General features: G+C 43.6%; 1 protein-coding gene across 1 annotated transcript in view; it reads left to right on the top strand.

Annotated features, from left to right (window-relative positions):
* The window catches only part of TNNI3K (TNNI3 interacting kinase), a 313,510-nt gene that overhangs the window by 37,277 nt on the left and 256,441 nt on the right, over positions 1 to 19,792 (top strand). Inside the window, exons 4-5 of the mRNA XM_040360696.1 lie at positions 634 to 731; positions 2,476 to 2,586. Of these exons, the coding sequence (XP_040216630.1) occupies positions 634 to 731; positions 2,476 to 2,586 (209 nt within the window). The remainder of the gene's footprint in view (positions 1 to 633; positions 732 to 2,475; positions 2,587 to 19,792) is intronic.

Below are 19,792 nucleotides of genomic sequence, written 5' to 3'. Positions count from 1 at the left end.
AGGTTAAAAAAACGAACGTGTCAGAACGTGGTGACGTAAAACACAACGACGTGCTGAAAAAAACGAAGTTCAATGCTTCCAAGCATGCGTCGACTTGATTCTGAGCATGCGTGGATTTTTAACCGATAGATGAGCCTACTAACGATCTTTTTATTTCTATCGGTTAGGTATCCATCGGTTAAATTTAAAGCAAGTTGGCTTTTTTTTAACTGATGGTTAAATAACTTATGGGGCCCACACACGATCGGTTTTGACCGATGAAAACGGTCCATCAGACCGTTGTCCTCTGGTTAACCTATCGTGTGTACGAGGCTTTACTTTTTTTTTTTTTTTTAAAAGTTCATGTGCGTGTAAAGGCAGGTGTCCCAATACTTTTGACAATATAGTGTATAAATAAATATATATATATATATATATATATATATATATATATATATATATATATATATATATATATATATAGCAAAAAACACTGACAGAGTTTTTAAACCTTCCCCTACTCCATCCAAATCCTAAAAAAATAGGAAGTTTTGTCTGGAGCTGCACACAGGACACGATTCACGAATAACATAGCAGAAATACGCTGTATCTTTGGTACTGCAAATTGCATTTCAACCATGGTTTTCTTTGCAGGTACAAAATCTCATATCCGAACGTTAATGCTGAAAGGCTTAAGACCATCCAGATTGACTAAAAATGGCTTCACTGCACTGCACATGGCGGCCTATAAGGTATGATCTAAGAAAGCCCTTCATGTTCTCTGTCAAGGATAGGAGGCGCTTTTCTAAGCTGTCCTACTGAGCTGACTAGTGGACAGGTACCAGGTCACCTTGCAGAAAATCACTCGAAATAAGGTCCCTTTTGGTCTGTAAAATATACGATTGGAAAAAATTAGATATATCAGTTGGATAAGTGCAAAAATAGGTGGCCTGTAGTCCTTAAGACACTTTCAGGACGCCGAACGGATAAATTACAATTGTGGGGATGGGGCGGGCGTGTGTCTTTTGAAGCCTCGATTTGAGACAGAGGCTCTACTAGGCTTCAAAAGAGGGTGGGCTCAGGCACAGAGAGTGTGCCCCGATCCCATCCAATTGTGTGACGATAGCGAATGTTTTTTCACTATTCTCACACTAAACAAGGGAAAGAGAAATTACCGCTCAAGGTGGGTCTGCTGGACAATAAGTAGTTGCTCAGGAGGCCAGGAGTTCCGGCAATACACGAGGCAAAATGTAGAAGTTGAAAGGATGGACAGCCGCACCTCCAAAAAAAACCTTTGGTTGACTTTATATAAAGCGTCAGGCAATTCTATTGGATGCCTAGCTTTGACGGAACAGAGGAGACGGAAGAGGTCGCAGTAAGAGCGGACACAGGAGCCACTGCCTGCACCGGAGGAGAGGATGCCCCAGCCCTAGTTTGGGTAGACTGGCGGGCCAAGCGGGGAGTGCTGGGCTGGGGGGGTGGGTGATGCCAGTGCCACCTAGAGGGGGGGGGGGTGCTGGTTTGCCCTTGTTTGCTGCCCACCCCCCAAAGGAAAACCCCACCAGCCGCCACTGGTGACAACACTGTTCCTCCACTACACCTGAGGACTGATAAGCAACAATATAATATATTTAATATTCTTAGATTTAGATACATTTTTACTTAAAGCGGAGGTTCACCCAAACAACTAGGCATTCCTATGCAGTGGCTTAATGTCATCTGGGACTTCGCCCAAATGATTGACGTGCCTGACGAAAACTCCCCCCCGGCGGATAAGGCGCGTCACGAGTTTCCAAAACTAGCCGAACTGCGAGCCAGCTCTATACGGCGCCTGCGCACCGACTAGGAGCCGTGTAGAGCTGACTGCGCAGGCGCCGTATAGAGCCGACTCGCAGTTCGGCTAGTTACGGAAACTTGTGACGCGCCTTATCTGCCAGGGGGAAGCTTTTGTTAATCATCTGGGCGAAGTCCCAGAGGACATTGCGCCACTGCATAGGAACGCCTACCCCCGCAGGAGCTAGTACCCGGAAGCCAGGTGAAAAATAGCGATAATACCGTATGTACACCAAAAAAAAAACAGCATACTGTACATGTTTGAGGTATACAGAATGTAATGTTATATACTTGTTTTTTGGGTGAACCTCCGCTTTAAAGAATAATAAGGAACTTAATTCTGGAAATATTGTTAATTTTTCAGGAGCCACTGTCAGCTCTCTCCATACACAGAGCTGTCAAACTGGCAGCCCCATTCGCAGATTACTCTGGGAGACTGTAGTCTGTAGGATTCAGCTGTCAGTGGAACAGCCAGTTCCCAATCTGTGTATCAAAAGCAGCTGTCAGCACTCAATCCTGGGTCATTTAAAGGGAAAGGCAAAATTGCTGCAAATTGATTTGCTTTTCTGTATAGAATACAATACATATTGATGTTCTCTCTGGTTTTGCTTGTCACCTCTCACCAGAAAATGTAATGAATGTAATTTATATTCTTTTTGTTAGGACAGCGCTGAGCTGCTGACAGCCCTGCTGCACGGTGGAGCTGACATCCAGCAGGTGGGTTACGGCGCTTTAACTGCACTTCACATCGCAACCATCGCTGGAAACCACGAGGTGATTGCATGCATAATTTAAAAAGAATCTAAAAGGATAAAAAGAAAAACCCTTTCCCCGCCTATACTTCTCTTTATATTTCATAAAAAAAAACTCTGCCCTATTACTTACCTTATGCCGCATACACACAGCCGTTTTTCATGATGAGAAAAATGCAATTTTTTAAAATTGGTCAATAATAACGATCATGTTTGGATTCCAGAGCATTTTTCTCGAGGTGAAAAATGGGCATTAAAAATTTAGAACATGCTCTATTTTTTCTCTGCGTTTTTCAAGTCGTGAAAAATGGTTGTGTGTAGGCTTTAACGACGGGGAAAAAACGTGCATGCTCAGAAGCAAGTTATGAGAAGGGAAATTTGCATAATCAAGACCAAAGGGTGGAGCCATTTGAATGGAACTTCCCCTTTATAGTGCCGTCGTACGTGTTGTACGTCACCGCGCTTTGCTCAAGCATTTTGTTTTTCACAATCGTGTGTATGCAAGGCAGGCTTGACAAGAATCACGTTGAGAAAAACTTTGTTTTTTTCCCATGACATTAAAAACGGTCGTGTGTACGTGGCATAAGGCAGCCATAGACATTGGTTGCAGGAAACAAATGCACACGATTCCCCCATTAACACAGACACTGGCGTGGGCGCGCATAGTTACGGTGGCGCAGCGTATTGTATTTACGCGACGCCAACGCAACTTACAGGAGCAAGTGCAGTTGCTCCGTAAGTTGCGGCAGCGTAGCGTAAATGGGGCCGGCGTAAGCGCGCGTAATTCAAATGTGGAAGGGGGGCGTGTTTTATGTAAATATATGATTACCTGATATGATGATGCGCCGTCCGTGTACATATCCCAGTGTGCATTGCTCCAAAGTTCGGCGCAACGACGTATTGGTTTCGACGTGAACGCAAATTACGTCCAGCCCTATTCGCGAACGACTTACGCAAACAACGCAAACAATTCAAATTTCGAAGCGGGAATGACGTCCATACTTAACATTGGCTGCGCCTCCTAATAGCAGGAGCAACGTTACGCCGAAAACGACTTACACAAACGCCGTAAAAAACTACCGCCGGGCGCACGTACGTTTGTGAATCGGCGTAACTAGGTAATTTGCCTACTCTACGCTGAAAACGACGGGAGTGCCACCTAGCGGCCAGCGTGAGAATGCACCCTAAGATACGACGGCGTAAGAGACTTATGCCAGTCGTATCTTAGGCTAATGTCGGCGTATCTTGCTTTCTGAATACAGAAAGAAGATACGCCGGCGCAGATTTGAATTTACGCGGCGTATCTATGGATCCGGCCCAGTGTTGACAGTGTAATCGTTACTGCCAAGCAATCGTCTTCTCCCAGTGGGAGGCGGGGAAAGCTGTCCTCACCGGGAGAAGGCATTGATTATCGCTAGCGGCTATAGTAGCGCTTGCGATAATCACAAGCGAATTCAGCAGGCTGGTTGTACCCAAGTTGATCGATCAACTTGGTACATTCAGCCTGCCCATTAATGGTTCAAATTTTGTCTGGTTCCTGCTGACCCGTCCGAGATTCGAACCATGTAGGGCCGGTCTAGACTATGATCACATGTCCAGTCCTATGCCAGTGCTTTTTTCTTCTGGTCTGTAGTGTGAAAGGGTCCACACTGCAGTGTCCATATCACTTCTTTGTGACCTGGGCACTGCCCATTGGCAAAGTCCATCAAGGGGTCCTAAAGCCTCCAGTAGTGACATCATACAAGGGGCAGAAACAAGACGGGTTGCCTGGACAATCAAGCACCAACTGGTCTCCTCCACTACTGGAAAGGACACTGCAGAGGATCACGTGAGAACATGTAATGTTTTTCTGGGTCTTGGAGGCCTAAAAGAATATTGTGGGTGAGGATGGAGTGGGAAACTGCATCGTGCATTAGGAAATTATGGGTTAGGTGCCATTATTATAACTCTGGTACCTCACAGTAAAAAATATCAAAGAGAGAATAAAAGAATACTGAGGAATGTGATTTTTTTGTTGGTACCACCATAGACGTCACGCACGTACAACAATGAATTAAAATGATACATAGATTTTTTTTACAAAACATCATATTAAAAAAAAAAACATGCAACACACTTTTGGGTAATTAAAAGGAAGTGCCCATATAAGAGTGAGTACTCCAAATGCACTTATCTGCTGCTCATGTATACAACTGAGATAGCAGAGATATCAGAGATCCCGCAATAACAGTCAATGATTCTCAACATGTTTCATGGTATTCACTGCTTCTTCAGGAGTTTTTTAGGGAGCAGATACATTTTCAGGCCCCATACTCACGACCAAACATGTTTGCTGAAACTGGCCCGCGGACCAGTTTCAGCATACATGTTTGGTCGTGTGTAGTTACGAGCGTACAGAATTTCACCGTACATTTGCCCGCCGGGCCGTTTTTCAGCAGACATTTATTTCCAAACTTGTTTTAAAACCGTCCGCTCAAATCCTGTCCGAACGTACATGTTTGGTGGTGAGTACACAAAACCAACGTACAAAAACCCCGCGCATGCTCAGACTAAATGAGGCCACGGGAGCGCTCGTTCAGGTAAAACTCACGTTTGTTTGGGATATGGCACATTCGTCAATAGAAAGATTAATTCTAGCAATAGAACACTGAAGCAAAACACACAATAACCAACGCTTGATGCCGTCGTTTTATTCATTCTTCTCTTGCTATAACTAATCAGTTATTTAGCTCATGTTATTTCAACTGAGTTGTTCCATACTGAAAAGTGACATTTGTTAGCTGTGATGTAGTAAGATTTTTGCAAACTTTTATTGGCCCGACGTATCATATTTTTAGTGGTCCTCCACATTTCAAATTTTTTGCTTTTAATGTTTAATGGTTATCTTTCCCACTTTCTTTAGGTGTTTATAGTTATGTCACCATTTAGAATATTTTAATAGGAAATAGTTTTGATTTAGCTTTTGTTTGTATATTTAACAGGATTTTTTTGAAGGTTGTTTAAATTGTCTACCATGTTGGCACACCAAATGACCCCCCCCCCCCACATGAGTTAGTGAATATTTTAGATTAAACATTTTATTTGTTTGTAATGTTTGATGCCTAAAATAATACCCACAGTATTACAAACAATAGGCACGTTTTTCAAATCAACAAAAAGGCTTTTATTTGAGCAAATTATAAAAAGGATCAAAAACAGAATGGCAGCACTTGAACAGCTAGCAACATACATGCAAACTTGCATTTGAAACATGGTGAAGGATAAACTAGCCAACCTCAGGAAGCACACAAAATAAAATCTGAAGCAGCAGCACATAACCAAAGGAACCCAAGCTGTGGTAGTCCAAACAAGATGCCATTTGTGGGGGATCAAATGGAAGGCAGGGCATCAACGTCTCCTCTTCCTTGCAACCTTCCTTCCAGGCTGCCTTCCAGCGGGTCTTCCCTGGGCCCTTGCAGGTGGGGATGATGTGGCAGCAGGAGAATGGTGTTCAGCAAGCCGGGCCGGGTCACATAGCCCAGTGTCTGGGGTCAGCAGCTCCCTCTGCATCCACCAAAGGGCCTGGTTGATGATGCCCTTGGCCAATTGCCTCTGCTCCTCCGTGCCTTTATTGAGGTCATGTGCCACGGAGGCACTGTAGGCCTCAGTGGGGTTGAGGGGGGCCCTCATGATGGCACTCGCCTCCTGAATCATTTTCAGGCTGGCTTCCTCCACTGCCCCCAATTTCTTCTTACGGCCTGGTGGCCTAATATAAAGGGGAGGAGCCTGGCTGGTGGTGCTTGTCCTGGGGAGCTGCTGAACGCCACTGGGCCCGGCCTCCTCCTGGCTGCCACTGACCCCTTCGTCCTGGCTGACAGTGAGGAGAGGATCTGCCACCTCCTGGCTGGTCTCTTCTTCCTGTGTAAAAAAAAGGGACATGTTGTAATATATTTAGGAATATACTCACTCACATTTTCATGCTTGAATCTTATTTTTTGCCTTGAATTTAAACTTGAAAACAGACTCACCCTCTGACCCCTGCAGTTGTCATCCCTGACACCTATTTGTTTGCCCACGATTTTAGATTTTTACTTCCCAGCTTGTATTTTATTAACCAATATCAAGTCAAGAATCAAACAATAATTAAGATTATTACATAAATAGTTATGAAACTACTATACCTCATCATCGTAGAGGCGCAGATCTGCCTCTCTGTCAGCCAGGCCCTCTTCATCCGACTCTGCAGGGCTGTGGTGATCTGGGGAAGTCCCGCTGGGAGGTAGCGTGGAGGAAAGGTTGGGATTCAGACTTGACATTGATGGCCTGCCTTCCAGTTGATCCCGCAAAAATGACATCTGGTTGTAATACCACAGCTTGGGTTCCTTTGGTGGTCTTGCTGCTGCTCCAGATCTTAGCTGCTTTTGGTGAGCTTTGTACACTCTCCTATATGTGCCCCTGAGGTTGGCAAGTTTATCCTTCACCATGTTGGCACTGCATTCTGGCACCCATGTCCTCATGTATGCTGCTAGCTGTTCAAGTGCTGCCGCTCGTACGTCCTTATTGTGGTAGGTGGGCTGCTTTGAATCCCACAGGATGGGCATTTCCCTAAATTTATCCAGCAAATGCTGGATAATGTCTTGGCTCTGCAGGAGATCCATTGTGAAGTTATGATTAACTTTTTTTTATTCTAGATTGAAAAAATGAAAAGAAACCAAAAACACAATTAAAAAAAGCCTCAGCATTTACATTGATAGAATATGTTGTTTAAAAAGTAGTACCTATATAGAAATACAAACACAGTGTCTCTTGTTTAGAAAATGCTGGCCAGCTCTGCCCCATTGGTTGGTTTTAGCTAACATTTTTTTTATACATGCCGCCCCTTTGGTTACATTGCAGGAAATAATATAAATCTACAACCATACACAATTATTACAAATGACAGCATTCATCAAGGCACTATTGCATGTGTAGATATCCTGCCCCTCAGCATTGATTACATGAAAGAAACTTCCTAATGACCTCTGTCCAACCAACACAGAACAATACTTGGCCTGATCTGAATACACCCTACATAATTGATAATGAGTCACAGCATTTTTGACCTCTCTATTTTGTGATGTCTACAAAAGCATTTGGGTACGAAAATCACATTCTGGTATCCAAGAGACATAATAGCTTAATAAAACTGTGCAACCAACAGACCAAACCCCCATCCCATTGCTCTACATTTTAGAGCCCGCTGCTGATCCCATGTTTAAATTTCTTACCTGCCTCTCTCACAATCCTCGTTTCTTCCGCTCGCTGAATTAACACGTAACCTACGTAATCACGTCAAGCGCCTTTTATCCACTCCGCGTATGTATGAAACGCCGCCCTCGTCACCTTTGCCATGCCCCTAATCAATTGAAAAAGTAAATATGGCGTTAACTGTGTAGGTTCTGGAATCGCGCGAATATTCTCCGCGTAACCTACGTCAATACGTTGTTGGCATTCGCGACACTCCGCATATGCAATAATCCCCGCCCTCATCTCCGCCCCTGACGGGACATTTCCTCGTTTCCACGCCCCTAATCTCTGTGGGAAGGAAAGATGGCGATGTCACACGAGCGGGCACGGAGCTCTCATGGCGCAAGTGAAGGGACAGAGGCAGGACCGTCCCGATCCAGGCCTAAAAGATATAAAGCCACTAATATGGCGTTCGAAGAAATGGTGGAGTTGGTTTACATCATGAGGAGGAAGGATTATGATGGTGAATGTGGGCCCTACAAAACACCGAACCGTAGGAAGTCACACATAATGGACAAGGTGGCAAGGAGAATGAGGAGAATGTTTGGTGTCACCAGGTCAAAGGAGCAACTACGGAAGCGTTGGTCCGATTTAAAATTGAGGGAGCCACATCACATGAAGAAGATACTCAAAATTCTGCGTAAAAGTAAGTCCATATTATTTAAGGGGGGGGGGAATGTCTGCAATAATGTGTTGACATGTATTTTTTCACATCTGCCTCCTTGGCCTGCTTGTACTTTTGAACACGTGTAGATACTGTATTGTGTTTATGTCAAATAACAACCTTAAACAAATTTTGTGAAATAGTAAACACGCGTAATATGACATTGTTTAGCAAAAATGTGACGTTACTCCAGGAACAACACACCTGGACATGGCTGACTGGCCCCAAACTTGGTTTTCCAACATTGTTGAATAGCAAAATCACAGAAATTAAATTGAGTGAATGTGACAGGCAAACAAGATTCATTCTCCAAAATGCAAATAAAGCTGATGTTTTAACATCTTGAAATGCAAAGCACCTGTGTCTCAAAAATCAAAGTATATTTATTTGGAGGGTCGACGAGAATTAATGTTTTGGGGGGACATCCATTTGTGTCACTTCTTTGCAAAAAAGGGGCAGGATCAGAGCTTGGCCTAGAACTACGCCAAAAATGGAGGATTGCTGAAAGAATAAACAACCAAAAATCATCATAAATGTATCGTCTATGCAATGTGTGCGATTTATGATATCCAATATCTGTGTGCTGATGAGTATACCTTTTGTTTTTTATTATTTCTTATAGGGGAAAGAAGACGCCAGCAATTGGAGGAGGCAGAGAGGGCCAGACACCCGGAAAATCAAACACCTCCACATGTTGAGCAGGAGGAGGCTGGGGAAGGAAGAGAGGAGGATGTGGAAGGAGAAGAGGATGTGGAAGGAGAAGAGGATGTGGAAGGAGAAGAGGATGTGGAAGGAGAAGAGGATGTGGAAGGAGAAGAGGAAGGAAGAAAGGAGGAAGGAAGAGAGGAGGAAGAAGTTATTTTGGACTTAGAATTTATATCAGATGAAGGGCAAGTGGCGGAAGAACAATTTGGCGAATTGCAAGAAGGTGGATTGATGGATGAAGGAGGAGTCGAAGATGATGGGGAGGTGGTGGAAGAAGGAGGAGTGATAGAAGATGATGGGGAGGTGGTGGAAGAAGGAGGAGTGATAGAAGATGAAGAAATTGGGGATGTGGAAATTATCAGGCCATCAGGTCAGTGTCACCCCTATATTAATAGGGCCAAACATATGCAGATAGGCTGGAAATTATTTACATATTTTGAATGCCAATTTGTTTATTTTTAGGGGATGAAGATGGAGTAGCACATTTTTCACGTGCAAGTGCTTCTATAATTGTACAGCAACTAATGGAGTGCAGCACGGAAATGGACATTATGCGGGAAAGGATGCTAGTCATGGAGCAGAATGTGCGAAATGTCATTTCAGAGTGTAGCACGGAAATGGAGAACATGCGACAAAGGATGCTAGTCATCGAACAAAATTACAAAAATATCATTGACATGATGGGCCGTGTCAAAGACTGAACCACAGAAGCCCATCCCCCGCCCACAAAACCCTTTTTAATTTTTGTACTTTATAATACGCCAAAATTTCTAAATGCACACACAGTGTGCCAATATGTGCTATCTGCCATCACAGACTATCTATTGTCTGTGCTTTGTGGGTACAAACCCCTCCTCGATCCTCAAGTAGTTGAGAGGAAGGGTTTGCTCCCACAAAACACAGACATTGATCACCCATGATGTCAGATAGCACATGTGGCCATTTGTCTGTTTAACCAATGACATTTGGCGAGTTTTCACTGAATGTGTGCATTTAGAAATTTTGGCGTGTTCCAGTGTGAAAGCACACCATCCATATGACTGACTGCTGTTCTTTTTTTAAATTTTTGTTTGGTGTTGATCTTTTTTGGTTTGTAAATGTTTCCAGTTTCAGATCACAAAACGAACAAGAAATCTCACCTAAAGAAAGAAGTTAACTAATTTTTGTAAAAAAAATAAAAATTTTTGTGTTGTGTTAAAATCTTGTTGAAAAAATTAGACACAAACAAATACAAAGCCCAACAATTTTTGGTATAAAAAAAATACACAACAATTTATAAATGTAAATAAATGTCTTAGAAACAAATACCCCAAAAAAAATTAGAAAATAAAAAATAAGCCAAAAAATGTCTACATAAATTAGTCTGGGTTATTGGAAACCAAACTAAATAAGAACTTAAATTTTTAACCAAAGTCTAAAAAAATTCTGTTTAGAAGTGTGTATATATATATATATATATATATATATATATATATATATATATATATATATATATAGAGATAGATATATAGGAGACAAGCCCAAAAATTCTTGCGTATAGTTTCAGTGAAATTATTCTTACATTGTGTTTCGATCATTATTATTGCTAATCACTGTCAATAAAGACAAAAAAATAAATAATTAAAAGCCAATATTTTGTCTCAAGAATTTGCAGGAAATGTTTTCTGCCTAAAAATACACATTTCTTGTTAAAAAATGACTAAAATAAAAAAAAAATAATGAGACATCAAAAGCAGAAAAATGAGTGGCTTCTTATTTCTAGACTGAATACCCAGTTTGTAGATGAGTGAATAATGTGCAAATGTGGTTAGTTAATACATCTGAGTAAGTAAATCTGGCACTAGAAGTGCACTATTTTTGGAGATAACCTGGAAGACAGAAAAATAGAGAAAAAGCAGTAATGACAAACAACTGTATAAAGTCCAATGGTCTAATTATTTATTAGTTGTGAGAATATTCCTTTCTTTGGGGGCCGAATTAGAAAGAAATATGATCTGGCATAGCAATGGCCCCCCGACCCATGAAGTACTCAACATATTTGTCGCGTACCTCACGAGCAGATTGGGGGGCCAAGCCAGCGCGACCAGTGTCCAGGCCAGGAATGTTCTCTGAGGGTAGTCCTGCCTCAGAGCCCATGGAGGCTAGGTACGTCTGGGAATGCCTGCGTAGAAAATTGTGCAAAATGCAGCAGGCAAATATAACGGTGTTCAATTTATATTCCGCCAAATGTATCGATGTCAGGAACAGGCGGAACCGGTTGCTGAGGATCCCAAAGGCATTCTCGACTACCCTCCGAGCCCTGGACAACCGAAAATTGAACACACTCCTCTCTGAGGTGAGGGTCCTCTGGGGAAAAGGCCGCATTAGGTGAGGTCCAAGCCCGAAAGCCTCGTCCGCTAGGAACACAAACGGAAGTCCTTCCACATTATCTTCATCTGGTGGCAATGCCAGACCACCAGTTTGGAGACGATCATAGAAATCAGTCCGTGCGAACACTCCCCCATCTGACATCCGGCCGTTCTTCCCCACGTCCACATATAGAAACTCATACTGTGCCGACACCACCGCCATCAACACGATACTATGATAACCCTTGTAATTATAATAGTAGGACCCCGAGTGGGGTGGGGGCACAATGCGGACGTGTTTCCCATCTATTGCTCCACCGCAGTTAGGAAAATCCCACCGCTCGGCAAATTGGGAAGCCACAGACTGCCATTCCTGTGGTGTGGAGGGTAGCTGTGGGGACAAACAAAAAAAGAGATTTAGTACTTTGGCACATAAACATTGCAAACATAATCATACAAGCATCCTTGTGCAACTTTACATTTTTAAAATAGCATTTGCAAATTATGAAGGGAGAATTTGGGGGCACAAATATATAGGCCCACTTAATTAATAAGAGACTCCACAGCCCTCTGATGGGGACAAAAACACTTTGAAGGGGGGGTGGGGGGTGTTTAAACTGTTTTTAGAAAACAAAAAAAAAAAAAAAAAAGTGGCATGGTGGGGGTTGGCCCGAAGATAGCATGCTGGACAGGTTAATATTGGGTAAGATCAAAATATGCAGGTAGGCCAAAATAAAAATAACATGTAAAAGCTGATATCAACATGCATAGTGAGAAAAGGGAACGTTAGTTAAACACACAGCATATCTGGGAAATAAAATAAAAAGTTAGTTTACCACATTATTAAAGACACATTGTGAGGTTTAAATGAGGAAACTTACCTTCATATACTCCTCGTGCATAACTTTAATGATGGCAGCACACGTGTCCGGTATGATGACCCCAAGCGCCTGCGGAGAGATGCCTGTCGAGAACTTGAGGTCCTGCAGGCTCCTCCCAGTCGCCAGGTACCGCAACGTGGCAATAAGCCTCTGCTCGGCCGTGATGGCTTGGCGCATCACAGTGTCCTGCCTCGTGATATAGGGGGACAGAAGTTCCAGCAGACTGTTGAATACGGGGTCCGTCATGCGGAGAAAATTCCTATAGTCATTAGGATTATTCTCCTGGAGTTCCCTAAGCAGAGGCATATGTGAGAACTGGTCACGCTGGCGCAACCAATTCTTGGTCCAGAAACGCCTCCGCCCCCTGTTTCTGGCCAAAGTACTGGAATAATGAACATATCCAGCAGCCATCCCATAAACAGCACCAACTCGCGAAAATTGACGCTGCTGCTCCATCATGGCTTCAAACCGGCCGGCTGGTCAGTCAAGAACACACTCCAACAGAAAGCACAATCAAATCCAGCGGTACCTGCAAAGAACGCACGACACACAGATACGAACGCACAGTACGAATCTGCTAAGCAGAACGAACTGCACGCCTGTACCCGAATGCCAACTACGTACCCACAAGCACACGCACTGAACGAGAAAATACTACCTGCTAAAGCCTGGAGACCGAGAAGCGCGAATCAGCTCTAACCAAACCTTCACTAACACGAGCAAAGCCGTAACTAGCAAAAGCGGAACAGAGGGCGTCGCCATTGACTTTGGCCTTTCCCTTTATAGTGACGTCAAACGTGGATTACGTGCACGCGTTCAGGTCCGCAGGGAAATATCGTCCGCTGGTGTGTACAAGCCAGCGGGCCAAATGAAAAAACAGCCTTGTACGCCGGAAACAGCCCGTCGGACATTTCGAACGGACATGTTTGCTCGTGAGTACTCGGCCTCAGAGTTACTCGATGGCCAGGGCAGACCGTGAAGAAAGGGACGGAGGGGTACCCAATCCTTACCAGGCAGACGTGGGAGCAATATCAGCAGGATACAAATCTATGATAGACTAAAGATGACAGGTGGATCAAAAATCAAGGCTCTGTTAGGCATTCAGCGAATATAGCAACTGTGTGCAGGATAGAGCTACAAGGAAAGTAAGGTTTTTATCCTGTGGTCTTGAAAGAGACATGCTGGCTGCCGTTGTTGACCTCTTCCATGTTAATTGCCTGGCTGTTTCTAGTGCCAATGATTTCTGTGTCAATGACGTGAAAAAAGCATGTGGAAAGTGAAGACAGAATGGCTGATCTTATAACAAATATTCCTTAGTTAAAGCGGAGTTCCGGCCACAATTTCACTTTTTAAATATAAATACCCCTGTAATACACAAGCTTAATGTATTCTAGTAAAGTTAGTCTGTAAACTAAGGTCCGTTTTGTTAGGTTGTTACAGCATTTAGACACTTTATAAAATAGAAATTGACTGGGGCCATCTTAAGTGTGGGCATCATGAAGCCAGACTGTATGACTTCCTGGATTTCAGCCTTGCAGATCTCGCACATGCTCAGTGCTGCACAAGCAGTGTAAGATCAGGTTTCAGCACCTGTACTGTCCAAGTCACATGATTCTTTGAGACTGGGGAGTGCACAGACTCCTGGAAAGTTACACCCACTACATTCCCAGGAGTCTGTGCGGTGTAGGTTAGGAAGCATTAAGCACCTAGGTGCAGGAAGTGGGAAGATTAACTATTCTGCCTAGCAACAACACTTTGAAGGCATCTAAAAAAAAAAAAAAATTTAGTAAAGGACTAATGACATTTTTTTAAAACTACTGATGTAATGTTATATTTATGGGTGGAACTCCACTTTAAGAGAGAAGACAGCACTTGCCAATATTATGCATTAACAATAAAATATATTACTATTCAGATAAACGGAAAATTGTTAGACGTTCACTAGTCCACACGTGTTTGTGTTTTAGTGTTCTTAACATTCCAAAGAAATTTTGCTCAAAGAAAAAAGGGGGTGTTCTCAGGTGGCGTCCGGCTTACCCCTAATGCAGGTGGTCAGGCACTATAGCTACCTTCTGTGTTTTTCACCTAAAGCAGCCTCCATTCCCTTAAGGCAGGCATGTCCAAAAACAGGCCCGGGGGCCAAATGCGGCCCCCCTGTTGATTTAATATGGCCCCCCTGGGGATTTGGATATATACTGTATATTGTTTGTGGCCCCCAGGGCCACAAAAGATATATACTGTATTCATTGGCGCTGCCAAAAAGTAAGTTACGGCGGCGTAGTGTATCTTAGATACGCTACGCCCGGCGCATAAATGCGCCGCTGTACGTGGATCTGCCCCTTATTGTACAAGTATAAACCTGTTTGTTATTTAAAATAATAAAATGTAAGACAATCACTTTCAGCTTTGAACTATTTTGAGCTAAAGCCATAAGCCATTGCGATTGTTGACGAACACGATTTTCACACTTCAGCTGTATGTTGGAGTGTTAATTGATGCCCAACAATACTGAATGTAGGCGCCCTTCCTTAAAAGCAATATCACGTTTTGGAGAGTCTAGAATTTGGGTGAGGGGGTCACACACTTCGCCATAAAGAAAAAGAATAAGAGGCATCTAATTTGTCAGTATGCAACCTGCTTCTCCGAGATATACCGAATTTCAGGCGGTTGTATTAAATCACACGGAAATAAACAGGAGCCGCAGCCTGACCCGGGCCCGCTATGTTTTGCCACCCATAGAAATTGATATAGACTTCTATTTAAAAGCAAATGTGGAGGTCATTGCTTTTTCCATTCTCCTCTAAAAAGCTTCACTACACTTCAATATATTTCAGCATTTTAGTTGTGTCGCTTCCATTTGATTGGCACAACATTTAAACATCAATTCCTCAAGGACTCCTCATCAAGGTAATTTTTTTTTCTTGTTTTGTTTCGATTGTTACGAAAAAAAGAAACTAGAACTGGATAGTTACTGGGAAAAAAGCGAGTTAAAACAAGGAAGCTGGGTATAACAATAGTCTGGCGCTCTCTATGTATACAGGGAGTGCAGAATTATTAGGCAAATGAGTATTTTGACCACATCATCCTCTTAATGCATGTTGTCTTACTCCAAGCTGTATAGGCTCGAAAGCCTACTACCAATTAAGCATATTAGCTGATGTGCATCTCTGTAATGAGGAGGGGTGTGGTCTAATGACATCAACACCCTATATCAGGTGTGCATAATTATTAGTCAACTTCCTTTCCTTTGGCAAAATGGGTCAAAAGAAGGACTTGACAGGCTCAGAAAAGTCAAAAATAGTGAGATATCTTGCAGAGGGATGCAGCACTCTTAAAATTTCAAAGCTTCTGAAGCGTGATCATCGAACAATCAAGCGTTTCATTCAAAATAGTCAACAGGGTCGCAAGAAGCGTGTGGAAAAACCAAGGCGCAAAATAACTGCCCATGAACTGAGAAAAGTCAAGCGTGCAGCTGCCAAGATGCCACTTGCCACCAGTTTGGCCATATTTCAGAGCTGCAACATCACTGGAGTGCCCAAAAGCACAAGGTGTGCAATACTCAGAGACATGGCCAAGGTAAGAAAGGCTGAAAGACGACCACCACTGAACAAGACACACAAGCTGAAACGTCAAGACTGGGCCAAGAAATATCTCAAGACTGATTTTTCTAAGGTTTTATGGACTGATGAAATGAGAGTGAGTCTTGATGGGCCAGATGGATGGGCCCGTGGCTGGATTGGTAAAGGGCAGAGAGCTCCAGTCCGACTCAGACGCCAGCAAGGTGGAGGTGGAGTACTGGTTTGGGCTGGTATCATCAAAGATGAGCTTGTGGGGCCTTTTCGGGTTGAGGATGGAGTCAAGCTCAACTCCCAGTCCTACTGCCAGTTTCTGGAAGACACCTTCTTCAAGCAGTGGTACAGGAAGAAGTCTGCATCCTTCAAGAAAAACATGATTTTCATGCAGGACAATGCTCCATCACACGCGTCCAAGTACTCCACAGCGTGGCTGGCAAGAAAGGGTATAAAAGAAGAAAAACTAATGACATGGCCTCCTTGTTCACCTGATCTGAACCCCATTGAGAACCTGTGGTCCATCATCAAATGTGAGATTTACAAGGAGGGAAAACAGTACACCTCTCTGAACAGTGTCTGGGAGGCTGTGGTTGCTGCTGCACGCAATGTTGATGGTGAACAGATCAAAACACTGACAGAATCCATGGATGGCAGGCTTTTGAGTGTCCTTGCAAAGAAAGGTGGCTATATTGGTCACTGATTTGTTTTTGTTTTGTTTTTGAATGTCAGAAATGTATATTTGTGAATGTTGAGATGTTATATTGGTTTCACTGGTAAAAATAAATAATTGAAATGGGTATATATTTTTTTTTTTTTAAGTTGCCTAATAATTATGCACAGTAATAGTCACCTGCACACACAGATATCCCCCTAAAATAGCTAAAACTAAAAACAAACTAAAAACTACTTCCAAAAATATTCAGCTTTGATATTAATTAGTTTTTTGGGTTCATTGAGAACATGGTTGTTGTTCAATAATAAAATTAATCCTCAAAAATACAACTTGCCTAATAATTCTGCACTCCCTGTATATAGCCAGATTCAGAGAGACTTACGCCGACGTATCAGTAGATACGCCGTCGTAAGTCCGAATGTGCGCCGTCGTATCTACAGTATGCGCTCATTCTTAAAATGAGATACGCCTGAATTTTGCCAAGATACGACCGACGTAAGTCTCCTAAGCCGTCGTATCTTGAGTGCATATTTACGATGGCCGCAAGGGGCACTTCCGTTGATTTACGCGTTGAATATGTAAATGAGCTAGATACGCCGATTCACGAACGTACTTGCGCCCGTCGCTGTAATCTACGTCGTTTACGTAAGGCGTTTTTCCGGCGTAAAGTTAAACCACCAAAAAGCTGGTCTAAGTCGTTTAGGGTATGGACGTCGGAAGTGCCGTCGGATTTTACGTCCTTTACGTAAGTTGTACGTGAATGGGGCTGGGCGTAAGTGAGGTTTCACGTTGTACGCATTAAGACGTCGTATCGTAGGGAGTATTTGTGACGTGATTCTGAGCATGCGCGCATGCGCCGTTCGTTCGGCCATGCATTCACATGGGGTCACGATTCATTTCAATACAACACGCCCACTACCAGCCTACTTTGAATTACGCTGGCTTACGCCGGCCCATTTACGCTACGCCGCCGTAACTTAGGGAGCAAGTGCTTTGTGAATACTGTACTTGCCTCTCTATGTTACGTCGGCGTAGCGCATATGAGATGCGCTACGCCCGCTTAAACATACGCCGCTTTACGTGAATCTGGCCAAAAGTGTGTATATTCATGTTTTTAATAGTATCCAAAATGCAAAGCTTGTAGAAAAACTGCAACAATTTCAGATGAAAAGATCCTTCCTCGTGTATAACATGAAAGTGGATGTAAACCCCAATTTTTTTTTTTTGATGTCACAATGTAGAGAATAAGATTTCCTATCATCTGTGCCCAGTCTTGCCACACAGAGTTAATCCAGCTCTGAGCAATCCTCTTTTATTGTTCAGTGAAAATGAACAGACTTCCAGATAAAAACCTGTCTAAATAAAAAGTCCTTTCCGTCCCCTTGCTTCGAGTGACATACATTACCTCTCACAATGAACTGCGGATCACCCCCCATATTATAATAAACATACAGGAATGTGCATGTGTCCAAGCTAGTGCACAAGATATGTAAGAGGCCTGGTCCAGACATATGTTTGAACTGAATTTTGCTTTTTGGGAAGTTCTGCGAATGGCCAAACTAGATGGGTGTCCGGCCAAGCTGAACCTCCGGCTGCAGCAGGAATTAAAGCGGTGGTTCCCCCTTAAAAACAACTTTTTTTTATTCCACTGCCCCCCCACATTACAATCGAATTAAGGCTCTTATTATTTTTTTCCTGCTGTACATACCTTAGTACAGCATATTCACCCGTGCATCCGGGTTGCGAGTCCCGCGGGAGTGGGCGTTTCTCACATGCTGTTGATTGACGTTTTGGCCAAAAACGAGCTCTCCCCCCGTCGCGTAAGCCGCGTCACGATTGGCGAAAGGAGCCGAACGGCGATGCGCATGCGCAGTATAGCGCCGACTCGCCGTTCGGCTCCTTTTGCCAACCGTGACGCGGCTTACGCGACAGGGGAGAGCTCGTTTTTGGGCAAAACGTCAATCAACAGCATGTGAGGAACGCCCACTCCCGCGGGACTCGCAACCCGGATGCATGGGTGAATATGCTGTACTAAGGTATGTACAGCAGGAAAAAAATAATAAGAGCCTTAATTCGATTGTAATGTGGGGGGGGGGGCAGTGGAATAAAAAAAAGTTGTTTTTAAGGGGGAACCACCGCTTTAAAGTGTTAATAATCACAGGACCCTGCATTTACTATATCTGGTCTCCCATAGAACGCAGATGGAAATGCAATTGTTTTAGTAAATGCTAAACACCCTTTCTCATCAGCAGTATATAGCAGTCTTGTGACTTCTACCAGTGTCTGAAAACTCCTCCTTCAAGCTTTAACCATGCTCCTCTGACTGTCCTAGGAGGCTGCAGAACCCCTGACCCTCTGTCTGGACAGTGCTGATTGGCCCTGTGCTGATCCCATGTACCCTCCCAAGAAAAAAAAAAACTCTACAAAGTGCCCCCAAGGCTCTGTACTGTCAGGAGATGGATTGGATACAGTGGAAGAAGGAGAAGGAGAGGATTAGAGAAGACAGGATCAAACAGCCTTTTTACACAATGTGGCAGATTAAAAAGGAAGTAAACCCTTGAAAAAAAAACTGCAAGGCAAAGCCATAATGAGCTAGTATGACTAGCATACTAGCTCATTATGCATTACTTTCCTTAGACCGAAGCGCACAAATCCGTCCTCCGGCCGCACCCATCGCTCCCGGAGGTTACTTCTTGGTATCGCCGCTCTGGCACTGTGATTGGCCGGAGCGGCGATGACGTCACTCCGCGCAAGGGAGCGGGAGCCGTCAAACACGGCATTGCCAAGATTAGCACGGCTTTTGTTAGAGCGCCTGCGCTCCTGTCATTCTCCAGACCTAAACCCTATTGAGGATCTGTGGGGCATCCTCAAATAGAAGGTGGAGGAGCGCAAGGTCTCCAACATCCACCAGCTCTGTGATGTCATCATGGAGGAGTGGAAGAGACTCCAGTGGCAACCTGTGAAGCTCTGGTGACCTCCATGCCCAGGAGGGTTAAGGCAGTGCTGGAAAATAATGGTGGCCACACAAAATATTGATACTTTGGGCCCAGTTTAACCACTTGACCACTGGGCACGAAAACCCCCTTAATCACCAGACCATTTTTCAGCTTTCGGTGCTCT

The sequence above is a fragment of the Rana temporaria genome, chromosome 7, assembly GCF_905171775.1.
Source record: "Rana temporaria chromosome 7, aRanTem1.1, whole genome shotgun sequence".
NCBI lineage: Eukaryota > Metazoa > Chordata > Amphibia > Anura > Ranidae > Rana > Rana temporaria.
This window is presented reverse-complemented; position numbering and strand designations above follow the sequence as displayed.